The 23,653-nt window shown below is 37.7% G+C and overlaps 1 protein-coding gene across 2 annotated transcripts in view; it reads left to right on the plus strand.

The window, feature by feature from the left end:
• Positions 1 to 1,180: 1,180 nt before the first annotated feature.
• The window catches only part of LOC145287917 (ankyrin repeat domain-containing protein 55-like), a 152,129-nt gene continuing 129,656 nt past the window's right edge, over positions 1,181 to 23,653 (plus strand). Inside the window, exon 1 of one of the 2 annotated variants that reach the window (XM_080135865.1) lies at positions 1,181 to 1,273. In XM_080135865.1, the coding sequence (XP_079991991.1) occupies positions 1,266 to 1,273 (8 nt within the window). In that variant the 5' untranslated portion in view covers positions 1,181 to 1,265. Of the gene's footprint in view, positions 1,274 to 3,117; positions 3,408 to 23,653 lie in introns of those variants that run through there. The other variant, XM_080135866.1, reaches the window with a different exon arrangement.

The following is a 23,653-nucleotide window of genomic DNA, read 5'->3' on the forward strand; positions in this document are numbered from 1 at the left end:
TTATAAATCCATGGCTGCCATCTTTAATTGTCTCTTCCTGTGACAACACAGTGTTAATAATGGTCTTCATTATTTGGGGTGCTACGTTCAGCCCAAAGCCTAGTCTGGTAAAGCAGTACCTCCTGCCAGCAAACACTACCGTCTGAAATGGCCACATTGTTCCACTGATTCGGACCTGCAGGAATGCTTTTCTTAGATCCAGCAGTGACACATTGGAACCCTGCTGGTGCCACTCTCATAACTTTCTGGCACAAACGTCAGCATCTGCCGTGAATGCATCAACATGCGTGTTCAGTTCGCGATAGTCCATCCACAGACTGGTAGGTGCCCCACAAGTTTTCCACACAAGGAGAATACTGCTCGCCTCGTGAAGACATCGGGCACTTCAGGAACTGCAGTTCTGCGCCGCCATTTCAAGGTTCTTCGCTCCTGTCGAACGTTCAGGCCCAAGACACGAACGCCATTCACCAAACGTTCTGGATTCTTGCACGTCAAACCAAACTCAGCCAGTTTGGCCCTCACACGATGACATAATGTTTTCATTCACATATATTTCATCAAGGTATGCCGATGTCCCAGCACCCCTTCTGACAGCTCCGATGAAGATGAAGAAGTCCAGCCTGATGGTATGACTGTACGCCCTAACACTAATGCAAATGGTTCTGACACATCTTCTGAGAGCTCCAATGAAGAATAAGTAGTCCAGCCAATCCCCCTTCATAGGAGTGCCCGCAACAAGCGACCGCGTCAACCATGCCACATGTGTGGTCTGGAGACCAGGGGGGGGGTGTAGAGTTGAATGTAATAATCAAAGAGGAAAGCGCCCCCGTGTGTGTGTGTGTGTGTGTGTGTGTGTGTGTGTGTCGTACGGTCATACAACTTACCTTCGGATGGGATCTGAGAGAAAGAGAAATTAAAGATAAAACTTTTTTTTTTTTTTACACAGTGATCACCACTTATCAAGGCCCGGAAGCCACTCAGGGATAAGGGTTATTGCAAGTACATTACGTTAGTGTGGAGATTTGATGAAGTGTTTAATTAAACGTGGAAATACGATTTAAAAAATAGCGCGGATCATTCTCTGCATTAGCACCCTTTTTTTATATGTACGATTCAAAAATTATCGTTTACCCTTCGATACAAAATCTTAGTGTGATTCTTTTAAAATTTAGCATCCTTTTGTGCTTCCATAGTTCAGAAAAGTTAGTTGCAAAACTTTATCAACATAAGGGAAATCTTACGGTTTACGTTTGTCTCTCCTCCTCATGGCGAGGTAAGGCAGATATCGTATTCTTGATACTATTTAGTTTTAAAAACAATCCTTTCCAATCTCATTCACTCTCATCCTTCCTCAAGAACATTTCCAATTTGTTTAAATGGTTTTCTTGTTTCAGGTAATAAAGTTTAGCTTCGATCTCACCTGCATCCATTTTTTTAACGTCGCACTTTTGTATGGATGGCCGGCAGCGTAAGCTCTCAAAATGGTTGCAAAATTTTATCAACTAGCTTTGTCTGATTTTTTCGAGCGATGACAGTGTAAGTAAATCTACCGCCTTAATTTGATTTTTGCGGATTTCTTTTTAATAAACGGTGGATTAATTTATTCTATCACTGGTTGGGAAGTCAAACAAAACTAGTCGATAAAATGGGGTGGGGGTGGGGGTCTGCCAGCTGCCTCAATACAACCAAGAAATATTTCAAAATTGGTAAACAAATTAATTCAAAATAAAGTTTTTAACAAAATTGACATTATTTTCAACTCCCAAAATACTAAATGCTTTTCTTTGTTTATACATTTAACCTTAAACATAGTACCCTGTCTTTCAACCAGAAAATTATGAACTTGCGTAATCGTAATTCGACTTATTTAATTTATGGCGACTATATTTTTCGGAGCGAGTTTTCTTTCATCTAGGCGTTTAATGTGTATGACGACACTCGCTATAACATTTTTTTGTTGTTGTTTTTTTTTTTTTTTTTTTTTTCTCTTAAAAATTCTTTAAATAAAAATTTATTTTCAGAATAATGCCTGAAGCCTGAACCTATTACACCGTACTAAATAATTTACGTGACCGTAATAAGAATTAACCATTTTTTTAAATTGACTTTTATTCGTTTTAATACTCTCTCTCTCTCTCTCTCTCTCTCTCTCTCTCTCTCTCTCTCTCTCTCTCTCTCTATTTAATACAAAAAGAAATAATTCATTCTTAACCTAAAAAAGAAACTCTAATAATAATTCTACTTCAAGTTTTGCTTAAAACAATTTCTTTTTCCTCACAATTTTACGGGCAAATATTTTCGCGTATATCCAAGAACTTGTGATAATTTTTTAAAGAAAAATATAAGGCGCGTTTTCTCCTCCGTCTTTTAGAAATTCCACACAAAATAAATTCTGTGCGACAAAAAAAAAAAAAAAAAAAAGCTTCAATGTTCGTACTTTTTTTCCGTATTTCGCGTAAAATAAAATTAATGTTTTTGTCTCTTGTGTTCTTTTTTTGTCTGTTTGTTTGTTTTTATATCGCCGACAGTTGTTGATTGTGAAGTTCACAATCAACAACTGTCGGCGATATAAAAACAAACAAACAAAAATGTGAACTGTTGCAATATGAACAAAGAAAATAATAAAGAGACCATAGTCAAGATTTCTCGTCTTCTCAAAAAATCTTCGAATTCTTTGGGTGCTAAAAACAAAAGAAAAATACTTTTTTTTTTATTATTTCAAGAACAGCAAATCAATGGCACTTCTTTCAGTCGTCGTTGACAAAAGAATGAAGGGATGGCAGAATGTCGCAAGAAAAAGGGAAGTCGTAAACATATTTACCTAGCTTCATATTACGAACGTAAAAATGGTATTACTATTAATTGGAACTCGACAACCTGTGCTGAGTCTCCTAAAAATAAAACCAAGATTCTATATTGGTAAATTTTTACTTACTTTCCACCTTAAAAATCACCTTTAAAATGGCGACTTGGACAGGTTTTGGGGTATGCTGAAAACGAACATTACATTTGAATTTTCCACAAACAAGTAGTTTTCCAGATATTAAGCAGTGTAATTCGTTATAAGTGGTGGACATTTTTACGCGCAAGCGCGCGCGTCAAGCTATGTAATTCATTATGTTATAAGCGATGTTGCTCAATTTGTGGTGACTGGTGGGTGGCCAAGCAGTGAAGCACGCACTTTTTCGTGTGTGCAATGGCCACCAGTGGTGGTGGACTGGTGGCCGCCACCACCAGTGACCACCACCACTTATAGCATAATGAATTACATTGTCTTATATCTGGAAAGCTACTTGTTTACGGAAAATTTAAATGCGATGTTCATTTTTAGCATACCCGAAAGTCTTCAAAGTTAATTAAAAGGTGATTGTTTTGGTGGAAAGTAAAACAACCTGAAAATGTAGCAGGTAAGCATTTTTTTTTTTTTTTTTTTTTTTTAATATATATATTTACTTTTAGTAAACGTAGAGTTCTGGTGACACTTAAGCTTTCAGGAAAGGCGATATACGGTAGCTTCAAAATTATATTTTATTTTAATATTATGTGAAACAAAAATGTAGTAGGACAAAACAAGCAAAAAAAAAAAAATACAACTAAAAACAGGCGGAACAAAAACTCGCTTCTCGCAGACACGTGGGTCGTAACAAGCACAATCTACTCGCCAGAATCACCTACACACAATCTGCAGAACGCCTCCCTCTCCTTTCCAGTGTCCTGCCTTTGTAGCGGCCGGGAACGAACTATTTGCATAATCGCACGAGAGCAGACGTGATTCAACGATAATTACATTGGGTAAACGCTAATAAAAGCCCATGGATGCCATCTTGGAACTCTCTCTTCCGCTCAGTCCAAAACTGACGTATCCGAGGTAAGCTCTCTATTTCTCATTTTGGTTACTGCTAATTCTGCTACACTCCCCCCTGATCTCATGATCACAAACGGGGCAGGGGGGCAGTCGTCTTTGTTGGGTACTTCTTCGAAGAACCGGAGGCAGCACTTCCTCCTTGTCATCTTCCTCATTACCACCGTTATTGCCGCCAGTCTGTTCCATAGGCGGTGTTTCACAATCAGGGCAGGGACAGGGGGGCAGTATCCATCTTTGTCGGGTACTCCTTTGTAAAGGCAAGACGGGTGGTCCCTCTTCCGCTTCTTCAGTATGTGCATTATATGGCTCTCCATCGTCCTGCATTATCCTCTCTGCTCATTCAGAAGACATTGTACTGTCTTCCTCTTCGTCCGATGTAACAACATAATGGCGAGGGTGCAGACATTTCATGTAGCAAGGCACACCGTCCACCAAAATCGATTAAGGGCTGATTACCTTGGTCACCTCACCCTTGCCGAACCTCGTGGTACATCGATTTTGCAGTCTTTTGACCCACACGCGATCTCCAACCTGGTAAGAGCTGTCCTTGAGATCTGCGGACGCAGTTGCGAGATTGGTCTCCTTTACTCGAACTTCATATCGATAAATCCTGTTGGCAGGCACAGTGAAGGGAGATGTGTCGTCTCTTGGTGTGGTGTTATACCAGTAGAACGCGTATTCTAGCCGCTATTCGTTTCACTGTACGGTGATATCGCTCCGCTATGCCATTCCCGGCTGGAGCATACGCACAACGGAATCGCAAGTGAACTCCCCATTTATGTGCAAATGCTTGGAATGTATTGCTGCAGAAAGCCGTGTCATTGTCTAAAAGGATTTCATGCGGTGAGCCATGCTCGAGGAACACTGTTTCCAACTGATGGATCACGCTTGCCGAGTCCTGCCTTGCCAATTTCCTCCAAATGGAGAAACGCGTTAGAGTTAAAAAATGGAAGGTGCCATAATGCGTGATATCCATTCCAATTCTTTGCCAATTCTCGTTAACTTCCAGCTTTCCCTTTTCCTACCTGACTGGCGCTGGGTCAATGGACTGACATTCCTCACATTTCCGTATGACCGTTTTAACGGTTGCTTTTGTTGTGGTTGGGCAACTTCTCCTGACAAAGTAGGTAGTGCGGCGCACCCCCGGATGTCCACTACCTTTGTGAATAGCCATGATTTGACTCTCATCCAGCTTGTCTGTGTGAACCGCGCCTATCACCGGGTAAAGCCCGTTTTTCTTTTTCATTGCCTCAAACCACGTTTGTGGTACTCGTGTCAATCGGTCAGCAATGTTTCATGCTGATGGAACCAGCGTCACGTCCACTGTCAGCCCGTACTCTTTCACGAGCTCCTTTAAAGTGCTTAGTCGCCTCCTAATAAGCATCTCACTTGCTGCTTTGGTGCGCACTCGCGCCTTTCCAGTTAGCGCGTCCGAGACCCAATGGTATACGCAGACAGAATCTGTCTTTATGTGTAGCACTTTGCTCTGCCACTGTAGAGCCAAATTGATACCTTTCAATACGGCATCCAGCTCGGCTAAGTTGATATGTTGAGAGTCACCTTCAGGTCGCAGCCAACATGCATCCTCCAACACAGTTTCGTGCATCTCCAAGGCTGCACCAATTGCTAGGGAGCGGGCATCGACCCATACATTCAGCTCTTTGCCATCCACACACCAATTTCCCCGGACCGGATCGTTCCGCTGCACAGATTCCAAGGTTTCGAACATCATATGATGCAGTACGACGTCCCTTGCTTCATCATCCCAGCCCTTCGTTACCGAACTTACTATCCTTCTAAGTATTCCACAAGCCACATGAAGCCAGCCGCACACCGGAAAGTGCCCGACAAGTTGACCACACAGGGAAAACATTGTTCGTCGCGTAACAATGCTGGGAGCCTCTGGAATTGCATTTCCTCACTTCCACCATAGTTCACTATGTTCCATCCAGACCACCAATCCCAGCACTCGTGCACCGTCCTTCAACCGCTCCGGATTCTTGCACTCCAACCCGAACTGCGTTAGGTGTTCTCTTGCATGGGTCGCGAGCACCACGTCCTCGTTGACAAAAATGTCATCGATGTAAGCAGATGCTGCGCGGCTTACAACTTCTTCCTGAGACAATACTTCGCTGACAATTGCTCTCATGATCAGGGGAGCCACATTCAAACCGAACCCCAGACGGGTCAGGCAATATTTTTTCCCATCGATTTCCACAGTCTGGTATGGCCATAGTGTCTCATGGACCCGGACTTGTAGGTATGCTCTCCTGAGGTCCAATAGAGACATGTTAGCACATTTTTGTCTCCATTCACGCAGCTTAGCCGCACAAACATCTACGTTGGCCGTAAACGCGTCTACATAATGATTTAGCTCCCGGTAGTCCATTACCGGGCGCACTTTAGCTTTATTCTGCTGCATTACAGCCATCAGGGGAATTAGGCCTTTGGAAGGTCCCAATTTATTCTCTGGGTACGGCATGAGCCAACCATTATCTATCCAGGTGTGGAGCTCCTGCATGTATTCTTCACGGATTTCTGCTGGCACTGGGTATTCTGACACTCAGTTGTGTAGTCTTTCAGGGGTTAGTCCTCAGACCACTTCCACAATGCGGTCCACATTCGGTTTTGATGATCAAAGGTGGCGGTGAAATCCGGTTCATTAATAGAAATGGCTGCGCATTTAATATTTTTCCTGTCGCCTAGCCACACTAATCCTGTAGGGTTGACAACGACACCGCCCAGAGCTTTTATGGCACCGATCGCTAGAAGTAAGTCAAACCCCAGCGGTTTGCCACGCACCATCAACACATCGATTCTGGCAGACACACCTTCATCAGTGGACACAGAGACCGCTCCAACACCGCAGCACGCATGGGACATTCCACAAATCGTTTTGACATTTACGTTCGTTTTTCTCCAAGACCGACACCGGTCTGCATGTAAAATAGTCCTAGAGCATCCTATATAAATAAGCACCAAACATCGCGTCCCATCAACATGAATGCTTATCACCGGGAGTGTCATCTTCGCATCTTGGTGGAGAAGGAGATTGGCGCTTATGCGTCCTCCCCATGCTCGTTTCCCGAGCAATTCCAAGCCCAGTGTCCACTCTCACCGCAACAGTAACACCGTGTTCCACGTTTTCGACAGTCCTTTGCAAAGTGGCCTTTCGTATTGCTCTTGAAACAGGTCACACTAACAGGAATATTCTGGGCCCTGTGGTTGTTGGGTGAGCATGTGGCCACAACCACGTCCTGATTGTGTTCCCCAGTCGTCGTCAAAATTCTTGCTCTCGACATTAGTTCCCCCATGGTCAGGACTTTGATGTTCGCCACCTGTTGAAGAGCAATTGAGATAGCATCAGGGAACCCAGTGACGAAAGTCAATTTTGTGAGTCTCTCTAAGCCATCTCATGTGAATCCGGCCAATCCAACCAACTGCCTGATTTTGTTGGCATAAACATCCACACGTTCGTCAGCCCATCTAACTATAGTTATTTTTCTGTATGCTGCAAACGCGTCGTCGGTAAATGCCTCCTTTAATCGGGCTTCAATCTGGTCTATTTCTCTTTGATCGTCCTTCTCCATTTCCATGTAGAGGGCCAGTGCATCACCTTCCAGATATAAAGGTAGCAGACTCGCTACATCATCCACCTGCTGAAATTTTCCAGTACTTTCTCTGGTGTATGTCTGCATATTCCAAATTCAGTGGTTTGCATAGTTCCCTGTGTACTGCTATCCTATGAAGTCATGTCTGTTCTTGTATTCTTTTTTTTTTGGGGGGGGAGCTAGTTTGCTTCATTATCTTTGTCCACAGAGTCTACATTTAATATTTTCCTGATTTTTTTTTTTTTTTTTTTTAATTGCATTTCCACCCCAAACAAGGCGCATTGCCACTTTGTTGTAGGGGGTAGCCCCCTACAACAAAGTGGCAATGTTATGGTATCAGGAACATAAGCATCAGGGATACTGAGTAGGAAGTTGGGCAGCAAGATGTCGGTTCACGTTACACTTGAACTTCTGCATGTCAGTACAGTCGGGGAAGCAGGGATCTGGAAGGGAATTCCAAAGTCTAGTGGTTCTGGGGAAGAAACTATTGGAGTAGAAGGCTCTCTTGCATCTAGGGATCTCCACTATGAAGGGTTGGATGTAGCTGCTTGTCGGGATTGTCGGGGGGGTATTTACGTCGAGGGGGCACAAGTGCTTGCAATTCGTCAGAACATTCACCGTTAAAGTACTTGTAGAACAGGCAGAGGGATGCAACATTTCGTCGATGTGACGGAGGCTGAAGTTTAGCTGACAGTTCAGGACCTATCAGATTGGGGACTCTCTTTTGAACCTTGTCTAGGAGCGAGAGATTAGTGGCAGATGCACTACCCAAATATGACAACAATACTCCATACATGAGCGAATGGTGGACTTATATAGAGGTATAGGATACTTTCAGGCGTTAACAGCTTTCTAGCATGGTAGAGAGTGTAACCAGGTTATGGGGTTGATATGCCATTGTAGAGAAAGAGCAAAAAGAACAAACAATAGGACGATCAAATGTCTCTGTGGTTAGAACAGACAAAGGAAAAAGTATGTCAAGAGATACTTATTGTTGTAACGGTCACAGTTTGGAGTGAGCTGGCTGTTTATTTTGAAACACAGAATTCGAGATGAAATGACAGGCGGTTGTTTATTTTAGAAAACAAAGTTTGAAAGCTGATGACAGGCAAGTTTTCTTGTTGTAAACAAATACAAACTCGTGATGTTTAAAGGGCATTGATGGATATGTATATATTCCTCGAACACAGAGAAAAGAACAGAAGGAGAAGAGAGAAGGAGAAGAGAGGAGGGGAGAAGAGAGAAAAAGAGAGAATTCGATTTTGGCGAATTCAGATGGTGTTAAAGTCGGGCAGAGATGGCTTTTGACTTAAAACACGTATCTCCAATGGCCAAAAAACTTATCTGAACTCGAGTCACAAGCTACCGTTTTAAAATAGCTACAGCCAACTTCCTTCAAACTCTGAAATATTATTAGACCATTATTATTGTGAATAAACCCAGATTAATTGTTTATTCGTGTGTGGAATCGTTTTTATTTCCTTTTTCACCACACTAAAATCCACGGCTCTCTTATCGGCGATGTTCGCCGGTAAGTGAGTACACAACGACAGGTCCAGAGTATAAATTTAGGCGATCAATTGATAATTCTGTCACTACCCCATATCAGCAACATTAAAACGGCTAAGAATTATCACCGGCAGTGGTCACTGGAAGGACGAAAATAGTGAACTGCAAACCGCCAGAGTCGGGTCGTTTTCAGGCTGCCGTAATTGGAGTGGAAGAGTTCTGAGGTCGACGATCGTCTCAACCGACCGGCTGAAGGGGGTGACAGAGAGAACCCACCTTCTTCGCAGCGGTCCTGGCCATGTTCTCAATGTAATTGTTCCAACTCATGTTTCTTGTGAACGTTAAGCTGAAGAGTTTAAAAGATGTACTTTCAGATAAAAAGTGATTGGCCATTGCTATTGGTGGTAGGTAAGGTTTCTTGTAATTATTGAAGGAAACAAGTTTGGTCTTGGCAGCATTGAAGATGACCATCCATTTTTGTTCCCATTCCACTACGGATTGGAGGTCTTCGTCTAGTGTTTCTGCCATTTCTTTAGATATGTGTTCATTTGTTTTCCTGCTGTGTCTGTTATAGAGCGTGGTGTCGTCAGCCTACATACCCATCCCACAGACAATTTTGTCACGGAGGTCATTTATGAATATTGGGAATAACAGAGGTCCAAGGATAGACCCCTGAGGCACTTCCGCATTTATATCATATTGTTTAGATGTACAACCGTCAAGAACAACCTTGATTTTTCTCTTATCTAAGAAGGATCTAATTATGTTATGTATTCTACCAGTGATGCCGTATGATCTGATTTTCTTGAGAAGACCCTCATGCCATACCTGTCAAAAGCCTTAGATATATCTAGAGCCACCGCTCTACCCTCCCCCGCTTTGTCCAGTGACTGGTATATATGTTCTGAGATTACAGTTAGGATGTCTGCTGTGGAACAGGCTTATCTAAATCCATATTGTGGTTCAGTCAAAAGTTTAGCATCTGTAAGTTGATGGACTAGAGCTTGGTTAATTATGGTCTCAAATATTTTGCCGAAAAGTGGGAGGAGGCTAATGGAGCGATAATTTACTGGGTCAGTTTTTCGCCAAAATTCTTGAAAACTGACACTACAGAGGCAGTTATCCAACAGGCAGGAAAGCAAGATTCATTAAGGCATTTGTTGTAAAGTTTGGAGAGAACTGGAGCTACTTCGGCAGTGCACTTTTTTAATAGCACAGCCGGGATGAGATCAGGTCCACATGCTTTTGCAGTGTCAAGATTTTTTTATGATAGCATGTACCTGAGCAGGGGTGATTTTCAAATCGTCTAGTGTGGAGTCTGTCCACAAAGGAAAGTCAGGGAGGGGGTGGTTAGCAGAGTCCAGTGTGGAGTTGGAGGCAAACCGTCTGGCAAGCATATTAGCCTTCTCTGTTGCAGAGCAAACAACCTCATGATTGTTGGATAGAGGGGAAATTGTTGATTGCCCATTATTTACTATACTGTTGTAGATTTTCCAGAAGTCTTGGGTTCCTAATTTCTGTGCTTCAATGTGTTTTTGGGTGGTTTCAGTAAATTCCCTCTTAGCTGTCGCTATTTCTTTCTTACAGTTATTTCTGGCTTCTATGTACTTCTGTCTGTTTGAACTGGACTTATGTCGGTTGAATTTGCGGTATGCATGCTGCCTTTGCACTATGGCAGCTACACAAGTTGAAGTGAACCATTGGGGAGAGTGGGGTTTGCTATAGAATTTGCGTTTGGGAACATGTGCTTCAATTGCCACTTTGAACCATTCAGTGGTCTTATTTGCGTAATATTCAGCAAGAAGTGAAAAGATATTTTGCCATGTAGTGTCCCTAATGAGGTCCCTGATGGCTTCCCAGTCAGCCTTTTTATAATATCTCGTTGTTTTGAGCAGTGGCTCTTCAGTTTTGGCTCTAGAGTTTAGGGTGATTTCAACCATTACCACTGCATGATCGGCGTTCCCAAGAGGGCTGTGAGCATTCGTTACACAGTCATCGGGAACTGTGGTCAGAAACAGATCTAGAAGTGATGCATGTTGTTCTTCCTGGTCTGGGAAACAGGTTGGAAACGTAACCATCTGTGATAGGGTATGAGACATAGAGAAGTTACGTGTTATGGTACCAGCTGTATCTGTGTAAGTAGAAAATCCAAGCCAGTTGCTGTGGTGGACATTGAAGTCATCAAATACATGCACTTGTGCGCTAGTGTCGAGGGAAAGTGTTGTATCTATGCTGTCATAGACTTTGTTTATTAGGGTACAGTCCTGGGTCGAGGGAGAGCGGTAGAGAAAATAAAAGTAGATAATGTTATGTTGCATGTTAAGTCTAAAGCACATAAAGGCTTGATCGTCCGATTCTAGTTTAGTTTCTCTAGTCAAGGGGAGGGTGTTTCGAATGTAGACTCCAAGCCCATGCCTATGTCTGTCAGAGTCCTTATGGCAGAGTGGGAGGTATCCAGGCATGTTAAAGTAGTTAGAGGAGATGGAGGAGTGTAGGTTTGATCTGTTTTAGCTTTAATGTAGTTACTTCTAATTCAGTGCAGCTATCAATAGTGATTCCGTTTCTCTGTTAAAGTATCCTCTCCTTATCTGTGTCCAAGTGTTTTCGTGATTCTCTTACCATTCTTATGAATTGTCAATGTCGCTGTTTCCCTTTTTTTTTATAGTCTTTTTGTTTCTGGTTTCGTTGCTTTCTGAATTGTTCATTCTGGTGGTGTCTCTTGCTGCAGTGATCAGCCTTTCTATATTCTTTTAAATTCTGTTTTTTGTGTTTTAAAGTATTCTATGCTTACCAGCCCTCTTTGCCCTTCGTTCCTTTTCACGTAGAATCTGTCTGTATCATCTTTCAGGTATAGTGAATTGTGCAGGGTCATTAGTTTCTGAGTCTTCTGGTCAAGGTGTTTAAGTTCTACTTTTGTCCAGTCTATGAATGTTCCAGAGTATCTTATTAATGATACAACACTTATGTTTATTCTTTTTACTAGGTTTCTACTATATAATTTCGCTTCTAAGAGTTTTCTTGTTTTTCTCATGTATTCTTTTCCAATCTTCTCTTTCAGATTTGATATTATCTGCTTCCAGAACTTCCAATATATTATTTATACTCACACAGGTTATCAGCCCTGTCGGTGGGGCATTAGAATATGCCGACTGCCCCTCTGCAGAGAATAAAAGTCCCTCAATGGGATTACTTGTTGGCCGTGGGTAACAACCCGTGATGCCTAGGAAAAGGACCCTGGTGGCTGAGCAACTGATGCCTAGGGAAAATAAAGGTATCAGTTGCAACACTCCACTTCGGCCTTGTACTAGGCTAGAAGGGCTGTCGGAGAGGCCCGATCCAATCAATCGGTTAGTCATGTCAAGCCCTAACACTTACACTGAAAATGTCAGTTATAACATTTAAAAAAATAAATAAATAAATAAACAAAGTTAATCTAAAGATAATACAACATCTTATTACTACAAACATAGATAAACCAGGTAAGTGTTAGAAGGCGATGGCAAGGGTCAATCAATTGATGAGACAAAACCTCACAACTGCTCCCTAACCAATGTTTCTATCAAACTGGGAAAGAAGAAACTACAGGAGGAAACAAAAAATGATGGAACAAACAAACTCAACCAATTGAGTATATCTTTTTTGTATCCCTAGGATGAAAAGCAAATGGGTTTCCCCTGTAACATCTCCCAGTTTCGGGCTCCGAGGAGGGTGGGGAGCAAAAGAGATGAAAATCTAAACAAACTTCCATGGATATAATAAACCAAAACAAAAAACCCAGAAACCAAAAAAAATAAAACAAAATCGAAAAGAACCCACTCTGACGTAACCAGCTCAGACAGTGAGCAAGAATATAACTATGAACTAACTGATAAAGAAAAATACCCAAGATTCATAGTAATCGAAACCTTAGAAGGAAAAAAGATCAGCGATCCGTCTCCATTCTTAATTGAAAAAATACTGTCCAAAAACAGCAAAAAAAATGAAAAATGGCAATCTACTTGTCACAGTAGACAACTATAGAGGTGCAAAAAAAACTCCTAGAGATGGAAAAATTTCATATTCGTTTTTCTCAAAACTCAAGAACCTACAACAGAAGAAACAAAACCAAAATGGCAAACCTATAAAGCTAACTGGACTGAATTTAGAAAACTTGTACAAACTTAATTAACCAAGAAATAGTTAACAAACCAGATCCTATGTTAGCTTTCACCAATATGCTAAACAAAATAGCAATCAAGACAATCCCAAAATCTTCCACTAAACCACACCCAAAATCAACGCCATGGTTCACAACAGAATCTAAAGAAGCAATAACCAACAGGAAAAAGATGCTAAAACACTTCAAACAACATCCTACAAAACCCAACTTCCAAAAATACCTACAAACACGACCAAAAGCATGCTATATTATAAAAAAAAGCAAAAAAGAAACCCGGCAAAACTATATTTCCAAATTGAACAACAACACATCATCAAAAAAAACATGGGAAATAATAAGAAAAATAACTGGAAAAAAACTTGGAACACCAATAAATAATATAAGTACACCAAATGGTAGACAAATTATAGACAAAAAAGAAATTGCAAACATAATCGCAAATGAATTCAGCCAAAACTCATCATCCAACCACTACTCCCCCAAATTCCAAAAATATAAAAACAACGCAGAAAAAGAAAAACTCAACTTCACAGCCAATAACAAAGAATACTATAACATCTCTTTCACTATAACAGAACTAAAAAATGCAATTCATAAAAGTAAAGATACAGCTACCGGACCAGACGACATCCACTATCAATTCCTAAAACACATGTCAGACACATCTCAACATTCTCTTACAGATAATTAATAACATATGGTAGACTAACAATTTCCCAAAACACTGGCTTGAATCCAATGTCATTCCAATTCCTAAAACAGGAAAAGATCACTCCATCCCTACCAATTATCGTCCCATCGCCCTAACAAGCTGTATATGCAAAACAACAGAAAGGATGGTCAATACAAGACTAATGCGGCATTTAGAAAAATATAACCTCATCTCTACACACCAAAGCGGATTTAGACAAAATCAAGGTACTAACGACCAACTTATTCGACTAGAAACATATATTTGTAACAGTCTAATAAGAAACGATCATGTGGTTCCAATCTTTTTTGATCTCAAAAAAGCATATGACACCACATGGAGGTACGGAATCTTGAAAGATATTCATAATATGGGAATCAGAGGAAACCTAGCAAAATTTATCCAAGAATTCGTATCCCACAGAACATATAAAGTATGCTTAGGGAATATAACATCAGATCAATACACACAAGAAACAGAGGTACCACAGGGTAGTGTACTATCTGCCACCCTTTTTCTAATTAAAATCAACGGTATAATCGAAAATGTTAAAATGGGATTCGAAAAAACACTATTTGTTGATGACTTTTCAATAACTTGCTCATCACCAAATATGCAACTATTGAAAGACAAATGCAACATTGCCTTAACAAAATAGATCTTTGGGTTAACCAAAATGGATTCAAAATGTCCAAAAGCAAAATCACATGTATCCACTTTTGTAAGAAACAAAAATACCACCTTCACCCACAGCTCAAACTAGATGGGCAACTAATACCAGTAGTACAACATACCAAATTTCTAGGGATCATTTTTAATAATAAACTAAACTTCAAGGAACACATTAACAAATTAAAACAAAAATGCTTAAAAACAATAAATATTTTTAAAATAGTATCAAAACTAGACTGGGGAGCAGATCAAGCTAGAATGCTCAAAATATATTGCTCACATATCAGATCCAAACTGGACTATGGTTGTGCCATATACAGCTCTACGTACAAATCCTACAAAAACAAACTACTAACAATACAGAATCAAAGTTTAAGACTTAACCTGGGAGCCTATCGAACTTCACCAATGGAAAGCTTGCATGTAGAAGCCCAAGAACTACCCCTGAATTTAGGATGGGAAAAACTAGCATTACAATGCGCAACAAAACTACAAAGCAACCCCGAAAACCCAACATACAGAACTACGTTCAACCCACAATGTACAAACTTTTTTTCAGGGAAACCAAAAAGTATACCCTCCTTCGGACACAGAATTAAAGAAATAATACATCAAATCAATGAAAACCCCGACAATATAATTACTCAAAAAATAAACGACAGACCACCATGGACATTACACAAACCAAAAACTGTACTAACACTTACTGCTTACAAGAAAAGCATTACAAATAATATAACAAACAGAAGCCACTTCGGAGAACTAAGAGAAAAATATGCAGAATACATAGAAATATACACCGATGGGTCTAAAATTATAAATGGAACAAGTGCAGCATGCACAGATGGACAAAATTAATATCAAATACGACTGCCCAACGAGGCTTCAATATATACAGCCGAGCTGAAGACCATCAAAATAGCTCTCAAACACATCAAAGACATCAACGAACAAAAATTCATAATATATACGGACTCCCTATCCTGTATCATGGCCCTTGAAGAAAAATCTAAACACCCATTTATCACAGAAATTATACAAGAATACAACGAAATAACCAAAAAAAAAAAACAATTAAAAAATTATAATAGCCTGGATACCAAGCCATGTCGGCATCCCAGGAAATAAAAGTGCAGACAAACTGGCTAAAGAAGCAACAAACCACCAAATGAAAAAAATTAAAATACCACACACAGACTTAAAAAGAAAAATCAACGAATATATAGAAAACATGTGGCAAGAGGAATGGAACAAATGCACTGCAAAAAAACTGGACGAACACCAACCAATAATTAAAAATGAAAAACAAAAAATTTTTAAGGGCAGAAGAGAAGAAATTGTACTAAACGGAATATGAATTGGACATACAAAATTAACTCATTCCTACCTAATCAAAGCAGAGGAAACACCAAATTGCATATTCTGCAACCAACAACTAACAATTAAACATCTACTGATGGAATGTAGAAAACACAAACACACTCAGAAGAAATATTTTAAAACAACAAACATTAGAAAAGTGTTCCAAGATGTGGAGCCCCAACAAATCATGTTTCCAAATTAAACACCTGAAAATGTGTGGATCTGCTGTAAAATGATCTTTTATGACCAGATCGCGCCACAAAGCCAATTGTGAATTCTATATGATACAGCATTATCATTTCCTTCCCTCAAAACAGAATCATTCCCAGGGTTGAATGAAAGGTGAAGCAAAAGTCAATAGATCAAATGGAAGACAAAACAGAGTTGAACGATTATGAATGACGTAACGTTCTCGAGTTGAGAGAAACAAAGCTTTTCAAGTCAGTCTCTTCATGAAAGCCGTGCATATGAAACACTGCCAATAATGTAGAAATAATCTAAGCGAAATGTTGTCTCAATGTCTCTGTCCATGTGCGTCACTCATTTCAGTGAGAAGTTAGAAAGTTAAGAAGTAAATGATTAGTTAAGATAACATTAGTCTCTCGCTCCTGAGTAAATTCTCTCTAAATAAAACCTTGATGAAAACTCGTCAAACGTCTCTTTGTGTCTTCTGTCTTTGTGAAAAGAAGCTTGTAAAGATATATGTGTGTAAAGAACTCTTTTGTTTGTTATTGAAAACAACCATCTGTGAATGTAGAGAGGAAGACCATACGGTGTAAGACTGTCTTGTCTGTCTTCTACTGCCCAACTAGTGCAGCTTGAAATATTTTGTAGAGTATAATAATGATGCAAATTGGTAAAAAAAGAAATGTTAAGCTTGTATGATTCAGAAGTACCCTAGCTTTAATGGAGGGCTCTTAGTCACCTGAGAATGGGAATGGCCTTCTATGATTAGATGGGGCTACAAAATCGACTCAACAACCATCCACTGATGTGGAGATAAGGGGCATACTATGCAACATTGCTATGTCTGCCCTCTGTTGCCCAACTGGTGCAGCTTGGAAGATCTTGCATAGTACAACAATAATGCAAAAGACTACATAAAAAAGTGAGAAACTCTCGTATGACCACATGTTTTAAAGATGCACAAAGAAGTTCTAAAGGCAGGAAAGAATATTGAAAAGGAGAAAAAGATGAAAAGTTTCTTTGAAAGGCGAGAGAATAAAAAATAAAGAGAGAGAGAGAGAGAGAGAGAGAGAGAGAGAATAAACTAATAGTCCTTCCATCTATGACCAAACTTTTTTCTCAATTCTGTGGAGGAGGGGGGTCTCTTTTCATAGCCGTCATATTGAATAGATTAAAAAAAAAAACTCTGAGCGCCTCCATCTTTATCTATAAGCTTTTCATTTCACAGTCTTTTGAAAATATCTCTTTACACTAAGAGTTACTTCCAAGTGACAAATATGCGATACATTTGCAATGTTTTATTTAGTCGTGGAAAAGTCAAAAAAAAAAAAAAAAGAAAAAAAAAACATTGATTTCCATGTTTATGTGGACAGATAAAAAAATAAACTTAGGAATTTTTTATTTTTTTAATATGGTTTCTGTTTCCATGGCAACATATTTACGAATGCATTCAGTTACCTTCTCTGCTGATTATATTATTCTAGTAAGTTATGGTGGGAAAAATGCACAGAAAATGTCTCTTTGCTCAACCAACACACTAGGAGTCAGAATAAATTCACTTTTATAAAGATTTTCTGATTTTTTTTTCTATGCTAGCATTTTTATTCATTTATTTAATTATTTACTTTACATTACTAGTTGATGGAGTGCACAGCTATGCTAGGTTAGATGTCTATGACAAAAAGGACTGAATTGACAGGGATGCAAACGTGGTCCTATTTCTGTATTAATTGACACACAGGTCATTCAAATCGTTAGATGTTCACAATGTAACTCTTCCTTTACTCACAGTTGCTATTCAACTTCATTACCATCACAAAGCGATGCATTTCCACCATCATAGAACTGACTATCAAATATTGAAAAAAAAAATCAGAATTTGGGAAACATCCGATCCGTGATGTACAGTAAACTAGAAGAATACTCAGGATGGGTAAAAATAATTCCCTGAACAGTTTTGCACTATTTTTATATTTATATATCATTTTACGAAAATTAAAATCAAGATATGATAATAATCCTTATTCCAATTTTGATCAAAATCTAGTCTGACACCAGACTATTACAAAAATTGCCATCATCTGACTTCCCACTTCTATTTTGTTGGAAAATTTGTTGCTGCGGACTTTCTTTTTGCCTCCTCAATTTATTTTTTTTTATTAGGTGTTGATTTCAAATATGTGGTTAATTTAGCTCTTAGCTCAATTGTTTAACTATGATGCCACAGTACACATAAACTTTGTTTCATCTATTTATACACATATAAAGTTGAGATTTTTGTCGCACTGACATTGATATTAAAAGCATGTTTTTTTTTCTAATTAAAAATTATTAAAACGAACTTCTTAATATACTCAGTCATTGATATGAGAGCGACTTCATAAAGGTTAACTAATTTTCATATTCTTTTGAATAATGAACTTTCATTAATTAATTAACCATTTTTTATATTTTTTTATTGGATGAGTGGTTGTATTTAAATATTATGCTTGGTTCTATTTATAAATATTTTCTACATTGTGCATAAATGTGAGCATTTAGGATGGAAAAGTTCTAGCACACACACACACACATGTACTTTATATATATGTGTGTGTGTGTGTGTGTGTGTGTGTGTGTGTGTGTGTGTGTGTGTGTGTGTGTGTGTGTGTGTGTGTGTGTGTGTGTGTTGCATAAAAATTGATATTAAAACCTACTTTTTTCTATCTAAAAATTAATAAAATAAACTTCTTAATATACTTAATCATGGATATCAAGCGACTTGAAAATGGTTAGCTAATTTGTATATTCTTTTGCAAAACGACTTTCATTAATTAATTATTCATTTTTTTATGGTTTCTTATTGTATGATTAGGAATGGGCACAGTTGGATATGGATTTCTGTGCCTCTTAATTGCAACTAAATAACAATCACCACTCTTGTTTTTGAGCAAAAGATTGGTTAATAATATTAAGCCATTATTTAATTAGTCATTATAATAATTATTAAGCATTATCATGCAACAATTATCATTTATTTATGATTATTAATATTTTTTTTTTATTTATTAACTTGTCACCACTTACCAAGGCCTAAATGCCACTTGAAAATATGAGCTAAAATCAGGTGGAAGATGAGACAACATCATGATGGTTTGTAATGATGATGATGATGGGCAAAATTTGGTTATTTAAGAACGCAGATTAATAAGAATTTGTTTATATCGGACTTGAACACGGCCATTTTTGCAGTTAGCTGGGGGTCTGAGATTCAAATACAGAAAGATGTCATAAAATAGTAGAACTGAAAGTTAATGCCTTATCCACTCGGCCATCGATCAAATGAAAATGTTTCTTTCCTTTTAACCAACAAAGTGTTTCTGAGTTTGGCGTAGGGATACAAAATCAAAAGTCTGTTTTGCCTATCTGCATAGACTTAAAACAGTTCGATCGTATTAAAATAAATAAATATTAAAGAAAGGTTGCATTTATTTTAAAATTTGATGTCAAATATGCAAAATGATTTCACTAAAAAAAAAACAATCTTGACTTATTTTGTGTTTATTTATTTTCCTTACTTAGGTGAAAAGCTTCAGATTAATTCTGTTACTAATAGAAGATATTAAAATTAAAAAAGAACGCAAGAAATGTTGGAACATTTCATATTATTTGGATGATTCGAACTTCTGTTCTCATCCTGAGTGTTATTTTCACAACATTTCGACTGACGTAACCTCCAACCTTCTTCAGGTGTATATTGCCGAACGCAGAAAATCTTTTTGTCAAACTCAGGAATCTGATTAGAATTTCAAACGGAACTCTTTATTTAATCGACATTGATAGCATGCTCTCGTTCCATCAGCCATGATCGAGTAAAAATTCACAATTGTATTCTTCATATTGCCTGCACTGAGTATTAAACCTTCAACCTCCAGAAGAGTGCCACTGATGACTGAATTTTACCAAATACTTTATCCGTTATGCCACGTTTAATTTTTTATAATGAGTTTTAAAAAGCTTCAAGAACTTCTCCCATAGATAAGAACATCAGATTGAAAGTGCTGATTTCAAATTTGTGATTAGTTTAGATCTTAGATCAACTGCTTAACTTTTAGCTCAACTCTTGAACTGTGATGCTACAACACACATTAACACATAGAGAAATTGAATGTCTACTAGACACTCTCCTCGAGTGTCTAAGATTTCTCTGTACAAGAGTTTGTCAGGGCACTTTGTCATGAAGATATTTCTCCCGACAAATCAACCCTGACTAAATATTCAAAATAACATGGTATACGAAGCACAAATAAGATCCCCAGGGTGTGGCTACTCTACACTGGTTTATACGAGGAATGGTGCACCTTCTCTAAGTGATGTTGCCTATAGTAACAACACTAAGCTTGATACTCCACCAGACTAGATGAATTCTTGTCCTGGAATCCGGTAAGATGAAGAGACCACAAGAAAGATACACTATAACATAGTTAACTGGTCAATAAATAAGAGGAAAATGAATATTACTAATCTCTTTACGAACTCAACGTTTGATACATAAAAGAGGACTATATATTTGAATATCTATGCATCTATATATCAAGTTTTATCCCTAAGAATAGGTCCCTTGATTTTTGAAAACTTCAACTGAAGTAAAATGAAACAAGTGAGAAACAACTTTGCTTTATATATATATATATATATATATATATATATATATATATGTATGTATATATATATATATATATATGTATGTATATATATATATATATATATATATATATATATGTATATATATATATATATATATATATATATATATATATATATATATATATATATATATAGGAGCAAACAGTTAATAAAACATGTTAAAAAACACTTTGAAAAAGAGTTAAAAACATATTTAATCTGAAAAGGAAACACTTGATAAGTGGATAGTCCTATCCTATCCTATTAGGACTATCCACTTATCAAGTGTTGCCTTTTCAGATTAAATACGTTTTTAACTCTTTTTTAAACTGTTTTTTTAATATGTTTTATTTACTGTTTGCTCCTATTATAAGCTCTATCTCCTATTTGGTTTTATCGAGCTTTTACATCTGGCTGAGATAACTTTATAAATATTAATTCTTTAATATTTACAATATACTTTAGTTTTATAATTTTTGTAAATTTAATTGTAATTTTTATTTTATATATATAAATATAAATATATATATATATATATATATATATATAGGGTGTCCATAAAGTCCGTGTGCAATTTTAAAATGAATTGTTCCAAAATCAAATCCTTTTTACATGTTATTTCTATTGCAATCACAAATAAAATTATAAATATTTTAAGGTGCACACGGACTTTATGGACACCCTGTATATATATATATATATATATATATATATATATATATATATATATATATATATATATATATATATATATATATATATATATATATATATATATATATATATATCTGTGGTGAAAGCAATGCAAAACATGAATTCTGTTCCACAAGCGATGGTGCCTCTGTCTATCCTGTCTGGTGAGGAAATCAGGAAAAGAAAGAGAAAAGAAAAACTTTTGTCTATAGATGGCTTATCAATATACATATGGAATTAATTTGCCTATGAGGACAGTGACGGCTGTGAAATAGGTGGATGAGAAAGCACAGATCATTTTTTTTTATTGGGGGGGGGGGGGCAGTTGAGAGACATAGAGAAAGAACGGACGGTGACGATTACAGTGGAAGCCAGGAGTTGGCAAGAAGAAGTTCGAACGAAAATGTATAATTATTATTAGAGCTGTGACAACAGCATATTCTTTTCATTATTTTGACTCTCGAATATATAACCAACACAGTTAGACTCAGTTAATCAACCGAGAACCACATTACTCTATATAAAAGCATATGCAATATCAACAGATACACACTCGAGAGTCAAAACAATGAAAAGAATATGCTGTTGTCACAGTCCTAATTATTATATCTTATTTTCATTCACTCTTCAAAGCAGTCATGCACTTAAGAGCAATAGTTGGGCATGGATTTTCGTGTACCTTAATTGCAACTAAATAACAATCACCGATCATGTTTTTGAGCAAAGGATTGGTCAATAATATCAAGTTATTATTTAATTAGTCACTATAATAATTATTAAGCATTGTCATGCAACAATTATCATTATCCTATTTCCAAAAATGCAAATTTATAAAGAAAATGAAAAACACAACCTTCTTCTTTCCAATAAACAAAACAATTGATTTATTCACAAGAAATTGTAAACAGTTTTCAATAACACTGGAGAAATAAAAGTGAATTACATACGTTCTGTGGTGACCTTCGCCTCATGATTGAAAATAGAAATTTCACCAAGGGGATGTTTGTTTCATTGTGTCAACATATGTGTCGATTATCAGTGCTTGCTAACGGTGTCGTCGTCATCATCGACATCTTTATCGGAGAGGTGACAGTGGCTAAGTAATTGACATGGACTGACAACTTGGATGTGCCAAGTTCAAATCCAGTTTGTTCCGTAGAAACATCTTCACTTAGGTATGCTAACAATCTTCACGTAGTCCCTCTAACAAGTATCCAATGTTTTTGTTTTTTTTAGAAAGAATTCTAACTAGAAAGATATCAGGGGAAATGAATGCCAACAATAATCATCTGATTCATACGAAATGAATGAATGATGCTCCTCACATCGCACACATCATCATGATCAGGTTTTGGTATTTATGGTATATCAGGTTTCCCAGACTCTAGGGTACACAACACCAGGCAATGTCTCATGTCTGCTCTCCATACGGTCCAATCCAATCATATTGCAAGCAGTCAAGTTACTTTATACACATCCCAGACAGGTTTTCCTTGTGCCTGGGATATCCATGCATATTATTGGGTGGATGTAATAGGTAATTACACTGTACGTGGCCAAACTATCTGAGACTTTGAGCATGTAAGGCATGCCAAATCCCGCCAAATCCTTCTGCAGAACAGAGCTGGGGGGGGGGGATTCTCTCTTCTAGTTTGCTGCTGCATGATAAATTGGGGTTCAAATTATGCTGCATATCTGATCAACCTCCCTCTCACTCCCAGAACCATTTCTGTGTAAAACAAATTTGCAAAAGAAATATTCCTAAGGTAAAATATTTTCAAAACCATTTAAAAACTGTTTTTTAATTTTTTTTTTTTTCTTCAGAAAAGAAAAAAATATAGAAAGAAACTCTATATGGTAACGTGGGTATATGGTAACGTGGGTATATGATAGTACTTATCTCAATTCTCTTTTATATGTGTACTGATCAATGTCTAGCTTTCTGTATTTATTAATTTGTTTATTTTGTTTTATTATTAAACTGTTTCTGGTGCTTATTTAGAATTACATTTGGTTCAAAAATAACAAAAGTACAAAAACTTTTTTACATAAAATTAGGAATAGTCTACGTGGATCAATCAATATTTTGACGATAACACGTCTTTTCGGAGCTCTGAAGTCAGTCAAGTAATCAAAAATTAAAATTATCCAAAAGAGAGAAGCGAGTAACAGCAGGTCATTAATTTTCCCTACGATCAGACGTCTCCTGCCTACACCAACACATTTGCGAAGCGTATGTT

Source organism: Euprymna scolopes, chromosome 11, assembly GCF_053919585.1.
Source record: "Euprymna scolopes isolate OS-2025 chromosome 11, ASM5391958v1, whole genome shotgun sequence".
Taxonomy (NCBI): domain Eukaryota; kingdom Metazoa; phylum Mollusca; class Cephalopoda; order Sepiida; family Sepiolidae; genus Euprymna; species Euprymna scolopes.